The sequence below is a fragment of the Thalassophryne amazonica genome, chromosome 6 (assembly GCF_902500255.1).
Source record: "Thalassophryne amazonica chromosome 6, fThaAma1.1, whole genome shotgun sequence".
Lineage (NCBI taxonomy): Eukaryota > Metazoa > Chordata > Actinopteri > Batrachoidiformes > Batrachoididae > Thalassophryne > Thalassophryne amazonica.
This window is the reverse complement of record NC_047108.1, coordinates 126087307-126105853: the sequence shown is the minus strand read 5'-3', so window position 1 is coordinate 126105853 and position 18547 is coordinate 126087307. Positions and strand designations below refer to the sequence as shown.

Genomic DNA, 18547 nt, shown 5'->3' with positions numbered 1-18547 from the left:
TGTAAATGCATCTGATCAAACTTATGAACTTTTCTTTTTTTTTTTTTTACATTTTTTTCTCTCCCTTCTACAGAGTTCTACAGTAATTTCTTCTTCCCTACAATGAAGTTCTTGTGCTACTGTCCGAGAGAAGCCGCAGAAATGCCTTGGCGCAGCAGCTGGAGACGTCATGGATTCCTGAGTGTGGGGCTTTGCAGGAAAGCCCTGAGTCTCCGACATGGACCGGCTCCAGGTTTCCATGGCGAAGGCGCACAAACAGGAGGAAACACTGAGGGAATCCCGTTATTTTACAGCACTGGACCATTATAAACACCCAGAGCGGGGAAGGAAGCCGCTCTTGATACTCAAGTAATCCTTGTGGCGCTCGAGGAAAAGCGGCTCACACCCCGGGACTGCTGCTGGAGCTCACGCGCCGCCGCCGCCGCGTTTGTCTCGACACAAAGTACGCGCGCAGCTGCTTTTAAAAAAATAAACCCAGTCTCTTTCGGTTTTTCTGCTTCGTTTCCTTTCAGCATTTTTACCAGAAGATTTCCTCCTGCTATGTTTGTTGGAGGAGACTAAATTTCACCCGTTTATTTGATTTTTTTTTCTTTCTTCTTCCACGTATTCTCCAGATGTTTAAAGAGACTTGGAGGCTGGCACAGTACCACACCATGAGGTCGATGGATCAAGGTACTGCTGAAGTGTTGTGATTATCTGGTAATCAACCCATTTGATTTTTTAATCGATACAGTCTAATGACAGCTCTAGTGTTTGAATGTCATCACTTTGCTTGTTGGATATTTTGGATGCGTCAAGAGCGCACAAGCAGCGCGCGTATTTTGGCAAAACTGCAAGAAATTATGTTTAGTTTTGTTTTATTTTATTAACTTAAAAAGAAGATTAGTAGCATTAACATGTTTGCAAAGCTAAAATGCATTTTTTTTCTGTACACGAGACATATTGTGAATTTAAAGCAGAGCAAAGTTGGGTGGAAGTTATTTTAACAAGTCGTTTACATGTGGCAATAATTAAGATTTTTTTTAATTAGGCTCACACAGAAACTGTTATGTGATCTAAATAACAGCATGTGCATGTTTATGTTAATAACAGATTAATAACAACTTTATCAAATCTGATTCATATTTGAGGTTTGAGCTTGTTTTCTGTGTGCGCATGCACATATTTTACTATAATTCATATGTTGGAATTTAATTATGCAATGATGGTGGTGGTGGTGGTGGGGAGGGTGTTACATGATGCACGTGGAGGGGGAAACCTCACGCGCACGGGGATTCCCGCAGGTCTCCTCACTTGTGCATCGAGTGTAAAACAAGTACGCGCGCGCGCAAAAAAAGTTTATTTCACCCACACAATCCCGAGTGCACATGCACAGTGTAGTATTCCGCAAAGCCCCAACCTGTGGAACAGGTCAGGATTCTGTCAGCACCCCTGCTGCGTCACTGCAGCCTGTCAGACACCCGGGGGCAGCACGATGCTGCCGTGACAGTCGACACATCCGAGTGACACTTTTCTTTTCTTTTCTTTTCTTTTTTCTAATCCCGCGCATCAAATCAAAGGGAGGGGGCGTGATCACACGCCAACGTGAAGTCGAACACTGTGTACGACGATCCGCCTTCATCTGAACACAGAGTGCGTCGATCTGAGACAGGAAACTCGCGCACTCACTCACCGATGCAGCATTTGGCGCGCGGGCAAGTTCCCCAAATCCACACCTGACGCATCGCCTGAAGTCGGACGTGAGTCTTTAGGAAAGGTGAAAGGAAGAAACAAACCCGAAACAAAAAAAATCAGACAGATGACCTCCTTTTATGACGAAAACGGGCTGGAGGAAGAACTCAGTCGAATCGGCTGCCCTGATGAGGATTTGGAGTTTGAGTACCTGTTTGAATATGAACCACCTGACAGCAGCCGCGCAGCAGATCGAGGTTGGTCGGAGCGCTTTTTGGCACAGTGACGCACCTGCTTCTAACGTCTCTGTTGACTCAAAAATTACTACATCGACTTTCATGGTAAAATATGTGCGTAAAAAAAACAGGAAGTGTGTTTGAGAGTTAACTGCATGCGGGGAAAGGAAGCTTCATTTGTTAATAATGAAGTTTGTCTGCAGGTGGAGTTCTTGGTACTAATGTATAAATGTCTGGATTGTGATGAGTTTCATCTTTCCTCCTCTTTAGATGACCCAAACCTTGCATCCCACAAAGTTCTCAGCCACAACTCGGAGCAGGCGTTCCCTCTGGAGGAGGCCTCTCCGTTTGGTATCAAGTCCTGTAGCCCATCCTACAGCGAGAACCACTCTGATGTTCTCTCAGCATACGAGAACCAAGAGGCCAGGAACTACCTGGACAGCACTCGGCCTGGAGGGCTGACCTTGAGCCCACGCATCGAAATCACTCCCTCCCGCGAGCACTACAACCACGCCCGGGACTCCCTGCAGAACCAGCCCATCAACATTAGCCCCAGACCCACGCTCACTGTGCCCGGCCATGATAACCTTGCCTACCGTGAGCCCCAGTGCCTAAGCCCCGCCAGCAGCAACTCCTCTACCAGCTGGCACTCAGAGAGCTACTCCCCGTGGGCGTCTCCCTGCGTGTCCCCCACCAGCGGTCAGAACGCCGGAGACCTCTGTCCCCGATTACAGAACATCCACACTGGCTCCCCGCGCACCTCCCCGGGCACCTCCCCATGCACCAGTCTAGCTGAGGACGGCTGTCCAGGACCCCGCTCACCCTCGCCCAGACCCGGTTCCCGCTCCACCTCCCCAAAGGTCAAACGCACCTACGACATGTACAGAAATCCAGGCTTAGTCCTCGGGCACCGCTCCCGCAGTCCCTCCCCTCACGGTGTCCATGACGACCACAACATAAGTGCCCACTATGGCACCCACAGCAGCCTTGTCGATGCCATGAACGGCTTTGGCACCGTCCAGCCAGGCTTGGTGCCCACCAAAATAGTCAAGACGTCCAACCAGGTTTACACTCTTTACCCAGAGAACCATGGCGAAGGGAACTACTTGGTGTCCTGCAACCAGGACATAAAAACCAAAGCTGCCACAGAGCCTTTCTTTGTTATCCCACCAATCTGGTCTAAGCCACTGGTTTCCAGCCTCTGCAGGTAAATTAGTACACAGATTTGCTGCACATAGACACTCAAACTTTAGATAAATCTCCATTTTCCTTGATGTCCACCAATTCTGTCCTCTGACGTTCGACAGCATCCCCGTGGCCTCCCTCCCACCCCTGGAATGGCCGATTCCCAGTCGCACAGACCAATATGAACTCCACATCGAGGTGCAGCCAAAGCCACATCACAGAGCTCACTACGAGACGGAGGGCAGCCGCGGAGCCGTCAAAGCCCCCACAGGGGGGCACCCCGTGGTGCAGGTATGACCCAAAAACAAGACAAAACTCAAAGAGCAGTTATTCGAGTGCATGCCTCTGCAAAAACGTGGAGCCGTCATGCACACACGTGCATGCATGTGCACGCAAACACACTTTATTCTGTGCATGTCCACAAGCGTAGAAAGAACGTTGCATGCTAAAGTTGTTTCATCAGACAAAAAAAGGCAAGTCCTCAGCCAGTCCAGAGGTTCCACCTTTTTTTGGGGCACTTTGCCCCATTTGAATGTGTTTGCAAAACTCTTTGAGATATTAACATTTCTAAGCATTTCTAATTCCTGAGCTGTTAAAAATCTTCAAGCAGTGCCGATGAGGGGCCTCAAGCGTTTAATGGGGCTTCCTGGTCATTATGTCATTATGGGCTCAGTGTTTTTATGACTGAGTTTGTCTGACTCGCCACACGGCAGCTTGCACTCACTTTCAGAACTAATTCGCAAATCCCGCACCGACCCTGAGCCCGTGGCCTCACTACAACCCTCAGACTTGAATTTTCATTCTGTTTTTGGCTGCAGCCTTAAAATAGTTTGCAGTTGCCTGCCCTCGTAACCACAAAAACAGATCTGTGTACAGACTGGGTCCAACTTCCTCTGACTCTGGTCTGAATGTGTCAGTTTCACAATAGAAAGCCTTTCTGGACACCTACCAAAAAAATAAATAAAAATAACAAAGTCACGACACTGAATCCAAACACCACCTGCGGAAATGCGTGATGACACGATTGCGGCTGTTTCTATCTTCCAAGAATGGGTCTAAATCCCCATTTTTTGAGTTACCGTGGCAGCATTTCAGAACCAGTTTTGTTGGTGAAAATAAGACTTCTTGCTTACTTTCCGTCCATCCCCTCAGCCTCACCCTGAGGTCAGTTCTGCCTGGGTTGCCCGGCCAATCAGATGGTCAGGTCTTGCTCACCACAGCTGCACTCCTTCACCCCATCTTTCCTTTCTTTCACAGTTTTTCCTTCTCCTCTTTCTCATACAGTCCCTCACTCTCCAAGCCTCGTGCTCTCCACTTTACTTTTCCTACGCCTCTCACTGTCATGACTCACTGCTCCTGCCACTGCCATGACAACCGGCCGGCTGCTCACATGGCTGTTTGCAGGCGGCTTCCTCGGTTTTGCTCCATGTATGCGTCTGGTTGTGGAGCCAGCACGTTCATTCATGTTGCCACGGTTTCTGTTTGTCTTTTTACGTTGATCCATCACTTCTACAGTTTGGTACACTGAGGTTTGTTGAGTCTGTCCGCTGTGTTTAGAGGCGAGGTACAGCTGTGGGTGGGTCACCACCTGCAGACCAAATAGCAGCCTCTGGTGCCGACAAATGAAGTGCAGAACTGGCAAATCTTGTAGTTCATTGAATGGCCCACAGCTTGCTCTTTATAAGCTAGTTATATATATATATATATATATATATATATATATATATATATATATATATATATATATATATATATATATATATATATATATATATATATATATATATATATTTGTCTGTCAGGAATGGTGTCATTATGTAGTTTTCCAGCAGAGGCCTCTCCAACAGCATTGTTTGCAGTGCTGTCAAGCATGGCTGGGACCCCATCACCCCATCGTTACATTTGTTACAAGAGACAGAGGCAAAGCAGCCAGCTGTCATTCATTTTCAATTAGAGTGGCCATTTTACTGCAAGAAAAGACAAGTAGTTGCGATGCCGCCAGCTAGGCGGGGCCAAATATAAATGAGAATTCTGTTTTCTGCAAATGCTGAGTGATGCAACATGGCGGCTGCCAATCCAAATGAAGGCAAAGTAACAGCAGTGTGACGTATGTCGGTTGGTTTCTTAAACAAATTAATCCAAGATGGGAGAATATGCTCTCAGATATCTGTATTCTGTATAAATCTAGAATGTTTGATGCTTTTTGCTTATATTTTGTTAAAGTTTGCAAGAAATGAACAATTATATATTGGGAGATATGTTGGCATTGTTTTTTTTTTTTACTCCCTAATATCAATATCATATTAGCCTCTATAAAAAATCCATATCAGTCACAACATGTCATCACATCCACCACATTGGGTCCTGGATTAGAACCACCCAGGTAGACCACGGGTCCACCTCATCTCCAGAAAGTAAGCATGTATCTGTTGCAGCCAGGTGAAAGGTGCATGTTCTCTTGACCTTCTCCAGGTGTTTCCATCCTCAACACTGAGGCACCTCTGTGCTGGATCAAAGTCAAGGAAATGCACCACATGGCCAAACTGTTGTAGGTGACACTCCTTCATCCAAATCTCCTTCACTAACCATTTGATTGATAGAAAGTAATTCCAGTGGTCCCCAAAGACCCACGAAGGGACTGAAACTAGGCAGGAAACCCAGGCTTCAGGGAGTATAAGTCCTGCCATGTGTTGCTTTTCTGCCTGTGCTCCTAAAACAGGTGATTTCACTAATTAGCTGGGATGAACTAATTCCAATCAGCTTGTTTAGTGGGTGGTGTTTTACTCACTGAATGGTGGGTTTTCCATCTGCGGATTTACTCTCCAAACTGGATGGCTCACCCAGTTTAGGAATCACCTTTTTGCAAAGTTAGAATAATGTGATGTGGTTGTAAACAAAAATTATGACTGCAAGTCAGTCAAGACTGAGCTGATATATTTAAATAGGAAAGCACAAACAGTACAATATGCATAGATTTTTGTCAGGGAAGAAAAGAAAAATAAGCAAAGTCATGTTGTTCTCGGGTTTAATTTCACTTTTGTGAGATTCTTATATTTTTGTGTCGAAGAACTGAGTGTTCAAAGTGTTACTTGCATTCTTTTTTTTAAATTTCCTGATTAGTGACGTGACAACATTTTCCAAAGCTAAAAAAAGAAACAGTTGCTGTTTGTGTTTGTCTCAGCGTGCCGGCAGTGGGAATATGGTAATATTTTTGATGAAGCATGACACCGTTTGCACAAAAACAACATTTAGATGCAAGTTGATGCTTTGTGGTTTTTGCAGGTTTCCTCAGGGGGTAGTCTCAGGTTGTGTGTAACAGCTCTGTGTCTCACCGTTCACCACATGACTGTCTTACTTTTTTTTTAGGGACATTCATGTGTCAGGCTGGCTGATTTTTATAGGATCATATTGGCCATTTTGATGTGTGAGTCAAATGTACAGACATGATTTTACTGGCAACCTCTTATCAAACATCCAACTGTAATGATGAAGTCAAAAACTCTACTCCCCCCCCCAACTACCTTTTCTGTGTCCCAGTAGGTTCAGTTCATTCTGGTACTAAAACTGTAGTTCTAAAATCAACTTGATAATACTTTAGCACAGGGAGTATCATTTTTTGTAAACTGTCTTTTCTTTTTTGCATAATTTTAAATGTTTTACTGCAATAAAAAGTTGAGAGCAAGTGATAATGGCACTGCACTCTGTGTGTTGTGCAAGTGGTCTAGTGGTGGTGCTGTAAGCATGGCAGTGTGAGCTGAACATGGACATATAATTCACTTTACACTCAAAACACCAACATGGGTGTTGTTGGTTTTTATGTCACATGAACATAAGTCTAACATGCAGCTTCTACAATATAGAATCAAATTTTATGGGTGAACACATTCAAATCATGTAGTTTTAACATAACATGCAACAACTTAAAATTTAACTTGCTCAGTGAACATAATAAAATTATGGAAAGTATTTCCACCCAAGTAAAATGCGTTAACATAGAAACAGTTTTGCTGAGTGACCTAAATGTAGGCTAAATTTGTTAGGTCAACATGATGAATTTGTGTTACTGTTACTTAATTACCATTGGTCAGGCCAACTAGATTTGTAAGAGTAAATGTAACAAAAAAAAAAAACAGTAAGTCCCTTTGGCTGCTCGCTTGTTTGCACTTAGGGTTAGTGTTAGGGTTCAAAGGGTTATGGTTATGGTTAGGTTAGGTGAGGGTTTCAAAGTTTTGTGAAACATTTTTGTGTCTGCAGTTACATGGCTACAGGGGAAAGGAGCCGCTTGGACTGCAGATCTTCATTGGCACAGCGGACGAACGCATCCTAAAACCTCACGCCTTCTACCAAGTCCACCGCATCACTGGCAAGACAGTTACTACCACCAGCTTTGAGAAGATCATCAATGGCACCAAAGTACTGGAGATCCCAATGGAGCCAAAGAACAACATGAAAGCAATGTGAGAAGAAGATTGTTCTTATTCGCTCACTCAGACAGGGTTCAGTTCTCAACTCAACTCAACTTTTTTCTTATATAGCGCCAAATCACAACAAACAGTTGCCCCAAGGCGCTCCATATTGTAAGGCAAGGCCATACAATAATTATAAAAAACCCCAACGGTCAAAACGACCCCCTATGAGCAAGCACTTGGCAACAGTGGGAAGGAAAAACTCCCTTTTAACAGGAAGAAACCTCCAGCAGAACCAGGCTCAGGGAGGGGCAGTCTTCTGCTGAGACTGGTTGGGGCTGAGGGAGAGAATCAGAAAAAAGACATGCTGTGGAGGGGAGCAGAGATCAATCACTAATGATTAAATGCAGAGTGGTGCATACAGAGCAAAAAGAGAAAGAAACAGTGCATCATGGGAACCCCCCCACAATCTACGTCTAAAGCAGCATAACCAAGGGATGGTCCAGGGTCACCCGATCCAGCCCTAACTATAAGCCTTAGCGAAAAGGAAAGTTTTAAGCCTAATCTTAAAAGTAGAGAGGGTATCTGTCTCCCTGATCTGAATTGGGAGCTGGTTCCACAGGAGAGGAGCCTGAAAGCTGAAGGCTCTGCCTCCCATTCTACTCTTACAAACCCTAGGAACTACAAGTAAGCCCGCAGTCTGAGAGCGAAGTGCTCTAATGGGGTAATATGGTACTATGAGGTCCCTAAGATAAGATGGGACCTGATTATTCAAAACCTTATAAGTAAGAAGAAGAATTTTAAATTCTATTCTAGAATTAACAGGAAGCCAATGAAGAGAGGCCAACACGGGTGAGATATGCTCTCTCCTGCTAGTCCCCGTCAGTACTCTAGCTGCAGCATTCTGAACCAACTGAAGGCTTTTTAGGGAACTTTTAGGACAACCTGATAATAATGAATTACAATAGTCCAGCCTAGAGGAAATAAATGCATGAATTAGTTTTTCAGCATCACTCTGAGACAAGACCTTTCTGATTTTAGAGATATTGCGTAAATGCAAAAAGGCAGTCCTACATATTTGTTTAATATGCGCTTTGAATGACATATCCTGATCAAAAATGACTCCAAGATTTCTCACAGTATTACTAGAGATCAGGGAAATGCCATCCAGAGTAACGATCTGGTTAGACACCATGCTTCTAAGATTTGTGGGGCCAAGTACAATAACTTCAGTTTTATCTGAGTTTAAAAGCAGGAAATTAGAGGTCATCCATGTCTTTATGTCTGTAAGACAATCCTGCAGTTTAACTAATTGGTGTGTGTCCTCTGGCTTCATGGATAGATAAAGCTGGGTATCATCTGCGTAACAATGAAAATTTAAGCAATACCGTCTAATAATACTGCCTAAGGGAAGCATGTATAAAGTGAATAAAATTGGTCCTAGCACAGAACCTTGTGGAACTCCATAATTAACTTTAGTCTGTGAAGAAGATTCCCCATTTACATGAACAAACTGTAATCTATTAGACAAATATGATTCAAACCACCGCAGCGCAGTGCCTTTAATACCTATGGCATGCTCTAATCTCTGTAATAAAATTTTATGGTCAACAGTATCAAAAGCAGCACTGAGGTCCAACAGAACAAGCACAGAGATAAGTCCACTGTCTGAGGCCATAAGAAGATCATTTGTAACCTTCACTAATGCTGTTTCTGTACTATGATGAATTCTAAAACCTGACTGAAACTCTTCAAATAGACCATTCCTCTGCAGGTGATCAGTTAGCTGTTTTACAACTACCCTCTCAAGAATCTTTGAGAGAAAAGGAAGGTTGGAAATTGGCCTATAATTAGCTAAGATAGCTGGGTCAAGTGATGGCTTTTTAAGTAATGGTTTAATTACTGCCACCTTAAAGGCCTGTGGTACATAACCAACTAACAAAGATAGATCTCATTCTCATCTCACAGTCTCGGTCTTTCTCACAGAATCGACTGTGCGGGGATCCTGAAGCTCAGGAACGCCGACATCGAGCTGAGGAAAGGCGAGACGGATGTCGGACGGAAAAACACGCGTGTTCGTCTGGTGTTTCGCGTGCACATACCTCAGCCTGGGGGTCAGCACGTTTCTCTCCAAGTGGCTTCTCATCCTATCGAGTGCTGTAAGCAGCTATCCCGCAACACATCACCAACATGATCTTATTGTGATATTTGTGTTGTCACTGATCCAACACGACACATATCTACAGCAGCTCAGATTATTCTTTAAAGTAGCCAAAAATGTAGGATTTATGCATTGAGGCTTGTCTTCTGAAAGTAAAAACTTCTAAAATATTTTAAGGTAAAGGTCTAAAGTTTTCTAAAGTAATAATGTAACAGGTGAAAAGTGGTGGCCAAGTGGTTAAGTGCACGTGTTTGCAAACCGGAAGATTCCCAGTTCAAGGCTTCCCCCATTCTTCAAGGGGTTGCATCAGGAAGGTCATCCGGTGTAAAAAATCCGGTGTAAAACGTCAGATCTGCTTGGGGGGGACTTTCTGTTGCTGTGATAAGAAACCCCCAAACCTGGAACCATTGCTGGTGCAGTCCTATTCAAACACTTATGAGGTAGCAAGTCACAAAAATGTGATACAATTCAGTTGGAGTTTTTGTTCAAACACTACAAACTACATGACCTAGCCTCATCATTTCATAACTGTATTGTTGTCTGATCTCTGTGTCTGCTTTCAGTGTACTACTACTACTACTACTACTACTACTACTACTACTACTACTGCTCAGAGCAGGTAACTCTGTGGGTCAGAAGTTAGACTATCGATATATGTAGAACTGGGTTCAATATCTGTCAATATCTTTGGACAAGAGACTCCATCTGCATTGTCCCCGTCCACCCAGCGGTAAATGTGTATTGAGCATGGCAGGGGAAGTACCTTGTGATGGACCGTCATCCCATCCAGGAGTACTCATGAGTATCAGGGGCTGCATAGGAGTTACTTCTTCTTAAAGCTGCAATCCCATTGATTTATTTATTTTTTTATGATTCATGCATTAAAAAGATTTTCCTTTGTCACCACTATAATTTTGTTGCAGTGTTCAAATAAAGGTGTTTATTAGAGATAAACCAGTTATCAGCCCAGCTGATTATGGGTCTATCGGCCAGCCGGTAATCGGCCGATAATCAGCCTAGCCAATAACTGGTCTATCCCTAGTTTTTATTATCTTATATCACCAATTTTCATTTCATGTGGAGTTGCACCAGGAAGGACATTCAGTGTAAAACTGGTGCAAAATCAACATGCAGATCCATATTGGATCCGCTGAGGTAACCCTGAGCTAAAAGGAAGAAGCTGAAAGTCCAGAACCTGTCAAGTCCACTGAAGCTGTGCAGTTTCACACACGTCGTCACGTTTTGACACAAACGGCGTTTTGACATTTTGTCCGAACTTCAATTTGTGATGAGTCTGGTACATCTATTGAGTCACTGTGTGATGTTTGAGGAAACACTGACTCTACCCCTGACTCCAGCCATAACCATCAACAAAACATAGATGAATGTCCCCGGATGATGACGGATGTGAGCCAGACAGCTCCGTGCTCTGACAGACAGAGATGGCGCGGCTGTCAGAAAAAGCATCTCCCCACCTGTCACTAATTAACACAACAGGGGTACCTAACCCATCACATCGTGACGGAAAAAGGCACAGTTTGTATCCATATGCTCTGATGCTCCCCTCAAACAGCTTTACACCAGTCATGGTGTCATTGTTCTCTGAGCTGGTTGTCAGATGGAACTTCTGGTTTCTAAGAGCTTGATGGGAAACAAACTGGACTTGCACCTTCAAATGGCCTTCAGCATCATGTTAAAAATCATTTTGAAATTCACAAATTCTCTCTTGACGTAAAACTGCTGATCTTTTAATGCAGCAGAAGTTAGCGAAACTTAATACAAAACAAACTTCACCAGTGAAAAGAAAAACAGAAGTCCACATTCAAATGAGTTGGAGCTGCACTAACAGTCCAGAGTCCTTTGACCAAAGGCGTCTTTATGAGACCGTGTGGATGGAATCCAGCAGCTGGATGCTGCCCATGTACCTGTTTGTGTGCGTGCTTGTATTTGTGTTTGGGTACATCGGTGCGTGTGTACACACCTGGTTTAATATAAAGTCAAACAAGAAGCTCCTTTATCTGGATTTGACCATCACCGCCGTCAAGAAATAACATTCAGTACGTCAGAGCGCGCCGTATGCTGCCGTCATTGTGAAATCACAGCGATCCAGATTATAACTTTCTGTGCTTCCCGTCATGGAAGCCTCCCTGCGCGCGTGTCGTACGGTAATCTGCACCACCCGTTAGTGTACAGGTGCTCGTTTATAGATGGGACTCCCTCTGGTGTCATTCTTTTCATTTCTGATGTTTTGTGACACCTGGTCAAAGGTCAAGGTTCTGTTTGTCAAAGTCTCAGTGAGTGCTGAGTTACAGACTCAGTAAGCTGCAGCTGCATGAGGAAGCAGCACGGAACATAATGAAACTATTGACTGTGTGTATGAAGCCGACAGCTACAGTGATTTTAACACACTGATGCCTAGCAGCTACAAATATGAGCAATTTCTCATAAGCTGCGGTAAATCCCATTTAAGTTTGAATGCTTTCTCTAAATATACAGTAGTGTTCAAAATGCTATGTGACTAAAAAGATTAATCCAGGTTTTGAGTATATTTCTTATTGTTACATGGGAAACAAGGTACCAGTAGATTCATTTGATTCTCACAAATCCAGCAAGACCAAGCATTCATGATATGCACACTCTTAAGGCTATGAAATTGGGCTATTAGTAAAAAAAAAGTAGAAAAGGGGGCGTTCACAATAATAGTAGCATCTGCTGTTGACGCTACAAACTCAAAACTATTATGTTCAAACTGCTTTTTTAGCAATCCTGTGAATCACTAAACTAGCATTTAGTTGTATAACCACAGTTTTTCATGATTTCTTCACATCTGCGAGGCATTAATTTTGTTGGTTTGGAACCAAGATTTTGCCCATTTACTAGTGTGCTTGGGGTCATTGTCTTGTTGAAACACCCATTTCAAGGGCATGTCCTCTTCAGCATAAGGCAACATGACCTCTTCAAGTATTTTGACATATCCAAACTGATCCATGATACCTGGTATGCGATATATAGGTCCAACACCATAGTAGGAGAAACATGCCCATATCATGATGCTTGCACCACCATGCTTCACTGTCTTCACTGTGAACCGTGGCTTGAATTCAGAGTTTGGGGGTCGTCTCACAACCTGTCTGTGGCCCTGTGACCCCAAAAAGAACAATTTTACTCTCATCAGTCCACAAAATATTCCTGCATTTCTCTTTAGGCCAGTTGATGTGTTCTTTGGCAAATTGTAACCTCTTCTGCACATGTTTTATTTAACAGAGGGACTTTGTGGGGGATTCTTGCAAATAAATTAGTTTCACACAGGCGTCTTCTAACTGTCACAGCACTTACAGGTAACTCCAGACTGTCTTTGATCATCCTGGAGCTGATCAATGGGTGAGCTTTTGCCATTCTGGTTATTCTTCTATCCATATTCTTCCACGCGTCTCTGTTTTTTTTTTGTCCATTTTAAAGCATTGGAGATCATTGTAGATGAACAGCCTATACTTTTTTGCACCTGCGTATAAGTTTTCCCCTCTCCAATCAACTTTTTAATCAAACTACGCTGTTCTTCTGAACAATGTCTTGAATGTCCCATTTTCCTCAGGCTTTCAAAGAGAAAAGCATGTTCAACAGGTGCTGGCTTCATCCTTTAGGGACACCTGATTCACACCTGTTTGTTCTACAAAATTGACGAACTCACTGACTGAATGCCAAACTACTATTATTGTGAACACCCCCTTTTCTACTTTTTTTTACTAATAGCCCAGTTTCATAGCCTTAAGAGTGTGCATATCATGAATGCTTGGTCTTGTTGGATTTGTGAGAATCTACTGAATCTACTGGTACCTTGTTTCCCATGTAACAATAAGAAATATACTCAAAACCTGGATTAATCTTTTTAGTCACATAGCACTACTATTATTCTGAACACTACTGTAACTGCAGATGTAGATCACATAGAAAAACATGTTTACAGCCTCGTGTAAAAAAATGGTTTTAGTCTCGATAACCACTTTCCCCCTCATTACAATTGTATGGGGGTGAATTTTTATATAAGTCATCCGTTTAAGCCATGAGGTGATGAAAAATTAGCAGCGTAGTCGCTGTGCCTGGTCCAGAGCTCAGCTAGCAGTGGCTGCTAGCTACTGAGGACTCAACTGTGCTTGTCTTTTCTGAGTGTTTTATTACAAATATCTGAGATAATATGGCTCACTGTGTGTTTAATTGTACTAACAATCCATCTAAGATGTTTGTGTTTCATTATTTCCTTTGAGTGAAATTTTAGTATGATTTAATTTGTATGCTAGCACTGTTAGCAGTAATTAGCAGGTATTCGTAGACGTGCGCTGCAGTGTTAGCTTCACGGTTATCGAAGGAATGTGCAGTCATAGTTTTTAATATCTGCACCCAAAACACCCAGTTGTAGAGCCACCGCCCAGGAACGGAAAATATGTGTTAGTCACTCAAATTCAAGTGAACAAGCTTTTTTTGTGGCAGATGCAAAATGTGTTATTTTATAATGGAACTAGAGCACAGAGCACTGCACTCATAGAGCACAAACCTGGCCAACTCGAGTTTCCAATTCACAAAAGTTTTTTGTGGTGTTGTCAGGTTTTTTTTCTACTTTTTTGGTTTCTGAATTCTTTTTTAGATAATTTTCACAGAACATTGGTTATCTTTGCTATGCACAATTTATCACTGGTTTTTGGCACTTGGTTTCCAACTGATAACTGGAAGACAGACAAACAGGCATAAAATTGGAATCTCCATCCAATTTTGGTGGTGTAGGTAAATCCATAACAGAAAAATGAGAGTGAGTGGGGCACTTTTGATTGAGATATAATACAAAATATACATTAAATGGTGTTTTCAATGTTAAATCTGTCAATAAAATCTGTCATCTGGAACTTTGTCAGTCAGTAAAGGATACTATCCTACATAATGCTGCCAAATATGAAAGAAATCTGTTCAATGTTAAAGATAGGGATTTTTCCGGACTTTGACCTTTGCTGTATGCCCTTGAAAATTGAATGAGTTGTTGCCTATGAGGATATGAATCTTCACAAACAGACAAACAAACAAACAAACAAACAAAACAGACAGACAGGGGCAAAAACTCTGTCAGCGGAGGGATCCTATAGCCCAAAACTCCAAACCAAACAAATACTTATCGAAAAATATTCGATAAAACTGAACAAAATTTAAGTTCTGACCTTCGCATAGTATTTATTGCAGAATGTCAAGTGTTTCTTTTATTTTGTTCTTCTTCTGTATTATTTTGGCCACCTTCCATACTATATGTATCATAGTATTTTGTTGCTTGAATGTAACTAAAACATCTGTACTTTCTTATTGCTCTTTGCTTGGTTCTGATTCTAAAATGAAACAAAAGGTTGTGTGTTTTTCTTAGTCAGCAGCAGCCGATCTTTGCTGTAAAGTCCAGCTATTTCTTGTAAATGTGCAGTTGCGTGCTCCTGAGCGCTTGCAAAAGTCACAAGTGTTATATGACAGGAGGTAGTAAAGCTTTTTGTGTGTCCCTGCAGCCCAGCGCTCAGCTCATGAGCTTCCCATGGTGGAGAAGCAGGACATGGACAGCTGCTCGGTCCTTGGAGGACAGCAGATGATCCTGACTGGCCAGAACTTTAGTTCTGATTCCAAAGTCATTTTTATGGAAAAGACTCAGGGTGAGTGATGTTGAGATTGTGTATGAGTCACATTAGGTCCACCAACATGTCTACCTTTTCATTTTCTGCTTAATTCCTGTTTTGATAAAGGACAAAAGCCATATTTGGGTTTCATACACCGAACATATAAACAAGAAGAAATTACAGTACAAGATACAGATTCATTATTGCATCGTAACCAGTACAACAAAAGGTAAGGTTTGAGCCTTTCGGTGCAAATATAAACCTGAGTAAACCATGTGCAGACATGTAAGGTCTGGGGAAGAAAATAAAATAAACATAAAATTTAACCGAATGAAAGAGGCATTTAAAAAAGAAAAAAATCTATATAAAAATGTAGTAGTAAAAAAGAGACTGCATATAAAAATTGGTGACATACAGAACACAAAAATGAGATTCTCCTGATTAATAGTAAAATTTAACATTCAAAACCTGCCAGCTGTTCCGCATGATGTGAAGGCCAACTTTTCACTGCAAAGCACATATACTCAGATAGATCTTCAAAATGAAGGACTTATTTATAACATGCAAATGTACATATGCATATATCAGGCCAACATTTGTTTTGCAAGATAGCTATGCTCCACATTAGGCCCCTACGATGTCACTATGTACAGTACTTCCCACCATTCAGCACAACGGAGCTACAGCATTTTCTAAAAGATCATGATTCCTTCATTAATATGCGAATACCTGCACATACAAACCTAATCACCATATGTACATCTGAACGGCTACCAATACTGTTAATATCAAGTGTCTAACAGGTATTGATCTTGAGTTATTTTCTTCACATTTCTACACAGATGCGACAACAAAATGTCCCTCACACTGCATCCACAGTGGCAGAACATTAAAAAACCTTTGCATCTCCTATTTCTCATATTGCACACCTTAATAAAATTAAATGAACACCTAACAAGCTGTGACATATGAGTGCATAACCTTCACATGTTATGCTGTTATTAGTATTATATACCATACTGTCATTGCACAGCTGAAGCCACAAGTTATTTGCATAATGGACATAATAGCACTGCCACATGACTTCCTTTCACCCTTTTCTTTCTGCCTGACATCCATGATGTTTTATCACTCACATGAACCTTTTTATGTGTGAATTAAAGCTCTGTGCTTAGCATGAAGGTTTTTTTAATGCTTTTGTTGATGCCTCTCATTGATGAGTGAATTCTTCTTAGAGTAGCGGAATCCTTGTGGATAAATCCAGCCAGAATACCCCAAAATAAAAATACTTAAAATATATATTTTAGGAAATTCATTAAAATTAAATTCATGAAGTAAAATATACCAAATAATGATAGCTAACTATTGTAGGTGTCTTTAGTCTATGAAGTTTATGAAATATGATTTGATAAATAAAATATAATGGATTATTATCACAGCCAATATATTTAGTTATAATCTGTTGAATCATTCCTTAGAGCAGTTATTTGGAAAATACTAAGCATGATCTTTCTAAATTCTCCGAGTGAAGCTTTGTGCAGCTGTGCGAAGCTCGCTCGATGCTCGCTTGATGGTAGACGAAGCCACAAAATGGAAATGGCACAAAAAATCTGCCCATGGGAGATGAAGCTACAAACCAGACAATATTGTAATTTTAAAAAAAGAAACAAAAATTGTGAAGTAGCCTATCATTACTTTGAGGTTCTGCAACAATTATTCAATTTTAAATTATTGTTTGATAATATATACACAGATAGTGAGAAGCTGAAAGGTTTTAGCCCTGCTAATGCTCCCCTGAAGCATTTACTCCAAAAAAAAGTCTGAAGGACCTAAATGACATGATGAGATGCTGAAGAGCTTCACTCGTTCATGTCCGCGACATATACATATTATATATATAAAATCCAGTTGCAGTTCATAATTGGTAAATACTGTCATGTTGCAGCACCGTTTCCTTGTTTTAGTAAAGTTACACTCTTTATAGAATATGTTGTACAATTAGCTAAGTGCTCGCTTAGTGTTAGGTGCAGTGTAAAGGTGCTGACTTAACGTTAGCATGAACTCAATTCCTCTATTGTGCGCGACAGGATTTATAATGTGCTTAAAAATATACACGCCTGTGGTGGCTGAGGACCTGAGCGAGGGAAGCACCTTAACGTAGTGAGTCACGATGGATTTAATCACTCACCTGCCATGATGTGATGCTAACAGGCCTCAGAAAACACTATGCTAATTAGCTAACCTTAGCACTCACTAGCATCACATAACATGATGCTAACACGCATCACATGATGTGAGATGGGTGCATATATGTCGACTATAGTTAACTCTCCATTCTACCAACTCGCCCACTCCAAAGATGTCGTCCGATATACTTTGCTATATTTTTCCGTGCAGTTGCCCAGGAAGTTAGATCATTTACTGTAAAGAAGTAATTAATGGTGAAAGGAATTCATGTGCGTTATCATATGCATTGTATATGCTAGGATTGGACGAGTTCGCTGGTTAATATAGTCAACCGCGAAGTCGCACACTCGCTTCAGTTACTTGCCAAAAATGACACATTGCATTGCATGAAGATCACTTTATTCATTCATTGACTGCCCTGGATTATGCATATTGTGTTTGCGCTCATTTTTGAACAGAAATTGTCAAAAGGTACGAGTGGGTATCGGACGAGATAAAAAAAATAAAAGACGACTTGGGAGTGGGTGAGGTGGTAGGATGGTGAGTTGACCCCGAATCGTGAGATGCTAATGGGCTAATGTTAGCATGAGGGAAGTGCCTTCATTGTGAGCAACAGGATTTATATTGTGCTTTTAAAAAAAACACACTTATTGTTACAATTTTTACAGTTAGATTTTTTGACACCCCTTCACCCCTTTTTTCTGATCTCAAATTATTATTTATAATACAGTGAAGTCAGGGTGATTTCTACAGCTTGACATCACTGTTATTGGTATAAGGTTAAAGGTCAGAAGCCCTACTATCATTTGGTTCTCAGTTTAATTGTTTGATGTCATGTGCTGCTTAGTTGTTTACACAATTAAAATTTATATGACATTCTGTATTAAAGTAAATAGCAATGATATTCTCAGTGTCAGATTCACCTGTCACGAGTGTTCCTCAATAGATTTTGCACCCTACCAATAAAAGTGAAGGGTTGTTGGTACAAAAGTTAAGAAATTGATGAACATTGTAATTCTGATTTAAAATGAGCTATGCTTTTAGCAGACCAACACTGTACAGCAA

The 18547-nt window shown here is 41.6% G+C and overlaps 1 protein-coding gene across 4 annotated transcripts in view; it reads left to right on the top strand.

Annotated features, from left to right (window-relative positions):
- The first annotated feature begins 268 nt into the window (after positions 1–268).
- nfatc2a (nuclear factor of activated T cells 2a) overlaps positions 269–18547 on the top strand; it is a 55347-nt gene continuing 37068 nt past the window's right edge. For 2 of the 4 annotated variants that reach the window (XM_034173390.1, XM_034173389.1), the window contains exons 1-6: positions 1657–1928; positions 2178–3114; positions 3215–3383; positions 7347–7549; positions 9485–9657; positions 15191–15331. In XM_034173390.1, coding sequence (XP_034029281.1) covers positions 1799–1928; positions 2178–3114; positions 3215–3383; positions 7347–7549; positions 9485–9657; positions 15191–15331 — 1753 coding nt within the window. In that variant the 5' untranslated portion in view covers positions 1657–1798. Of the gene's footprint in view, positions 443–463; positions 673–1656; positions 1929–2177; positions 3115–3214; positions 3384–7346; positions 7550–9484; positions 9658–15190; positions 15332–18547 lie in introns of those variants that run through there. The other 2 variants (XM_034173391.1, XM_034173392.1) reach the window with 2 other exon arrangements.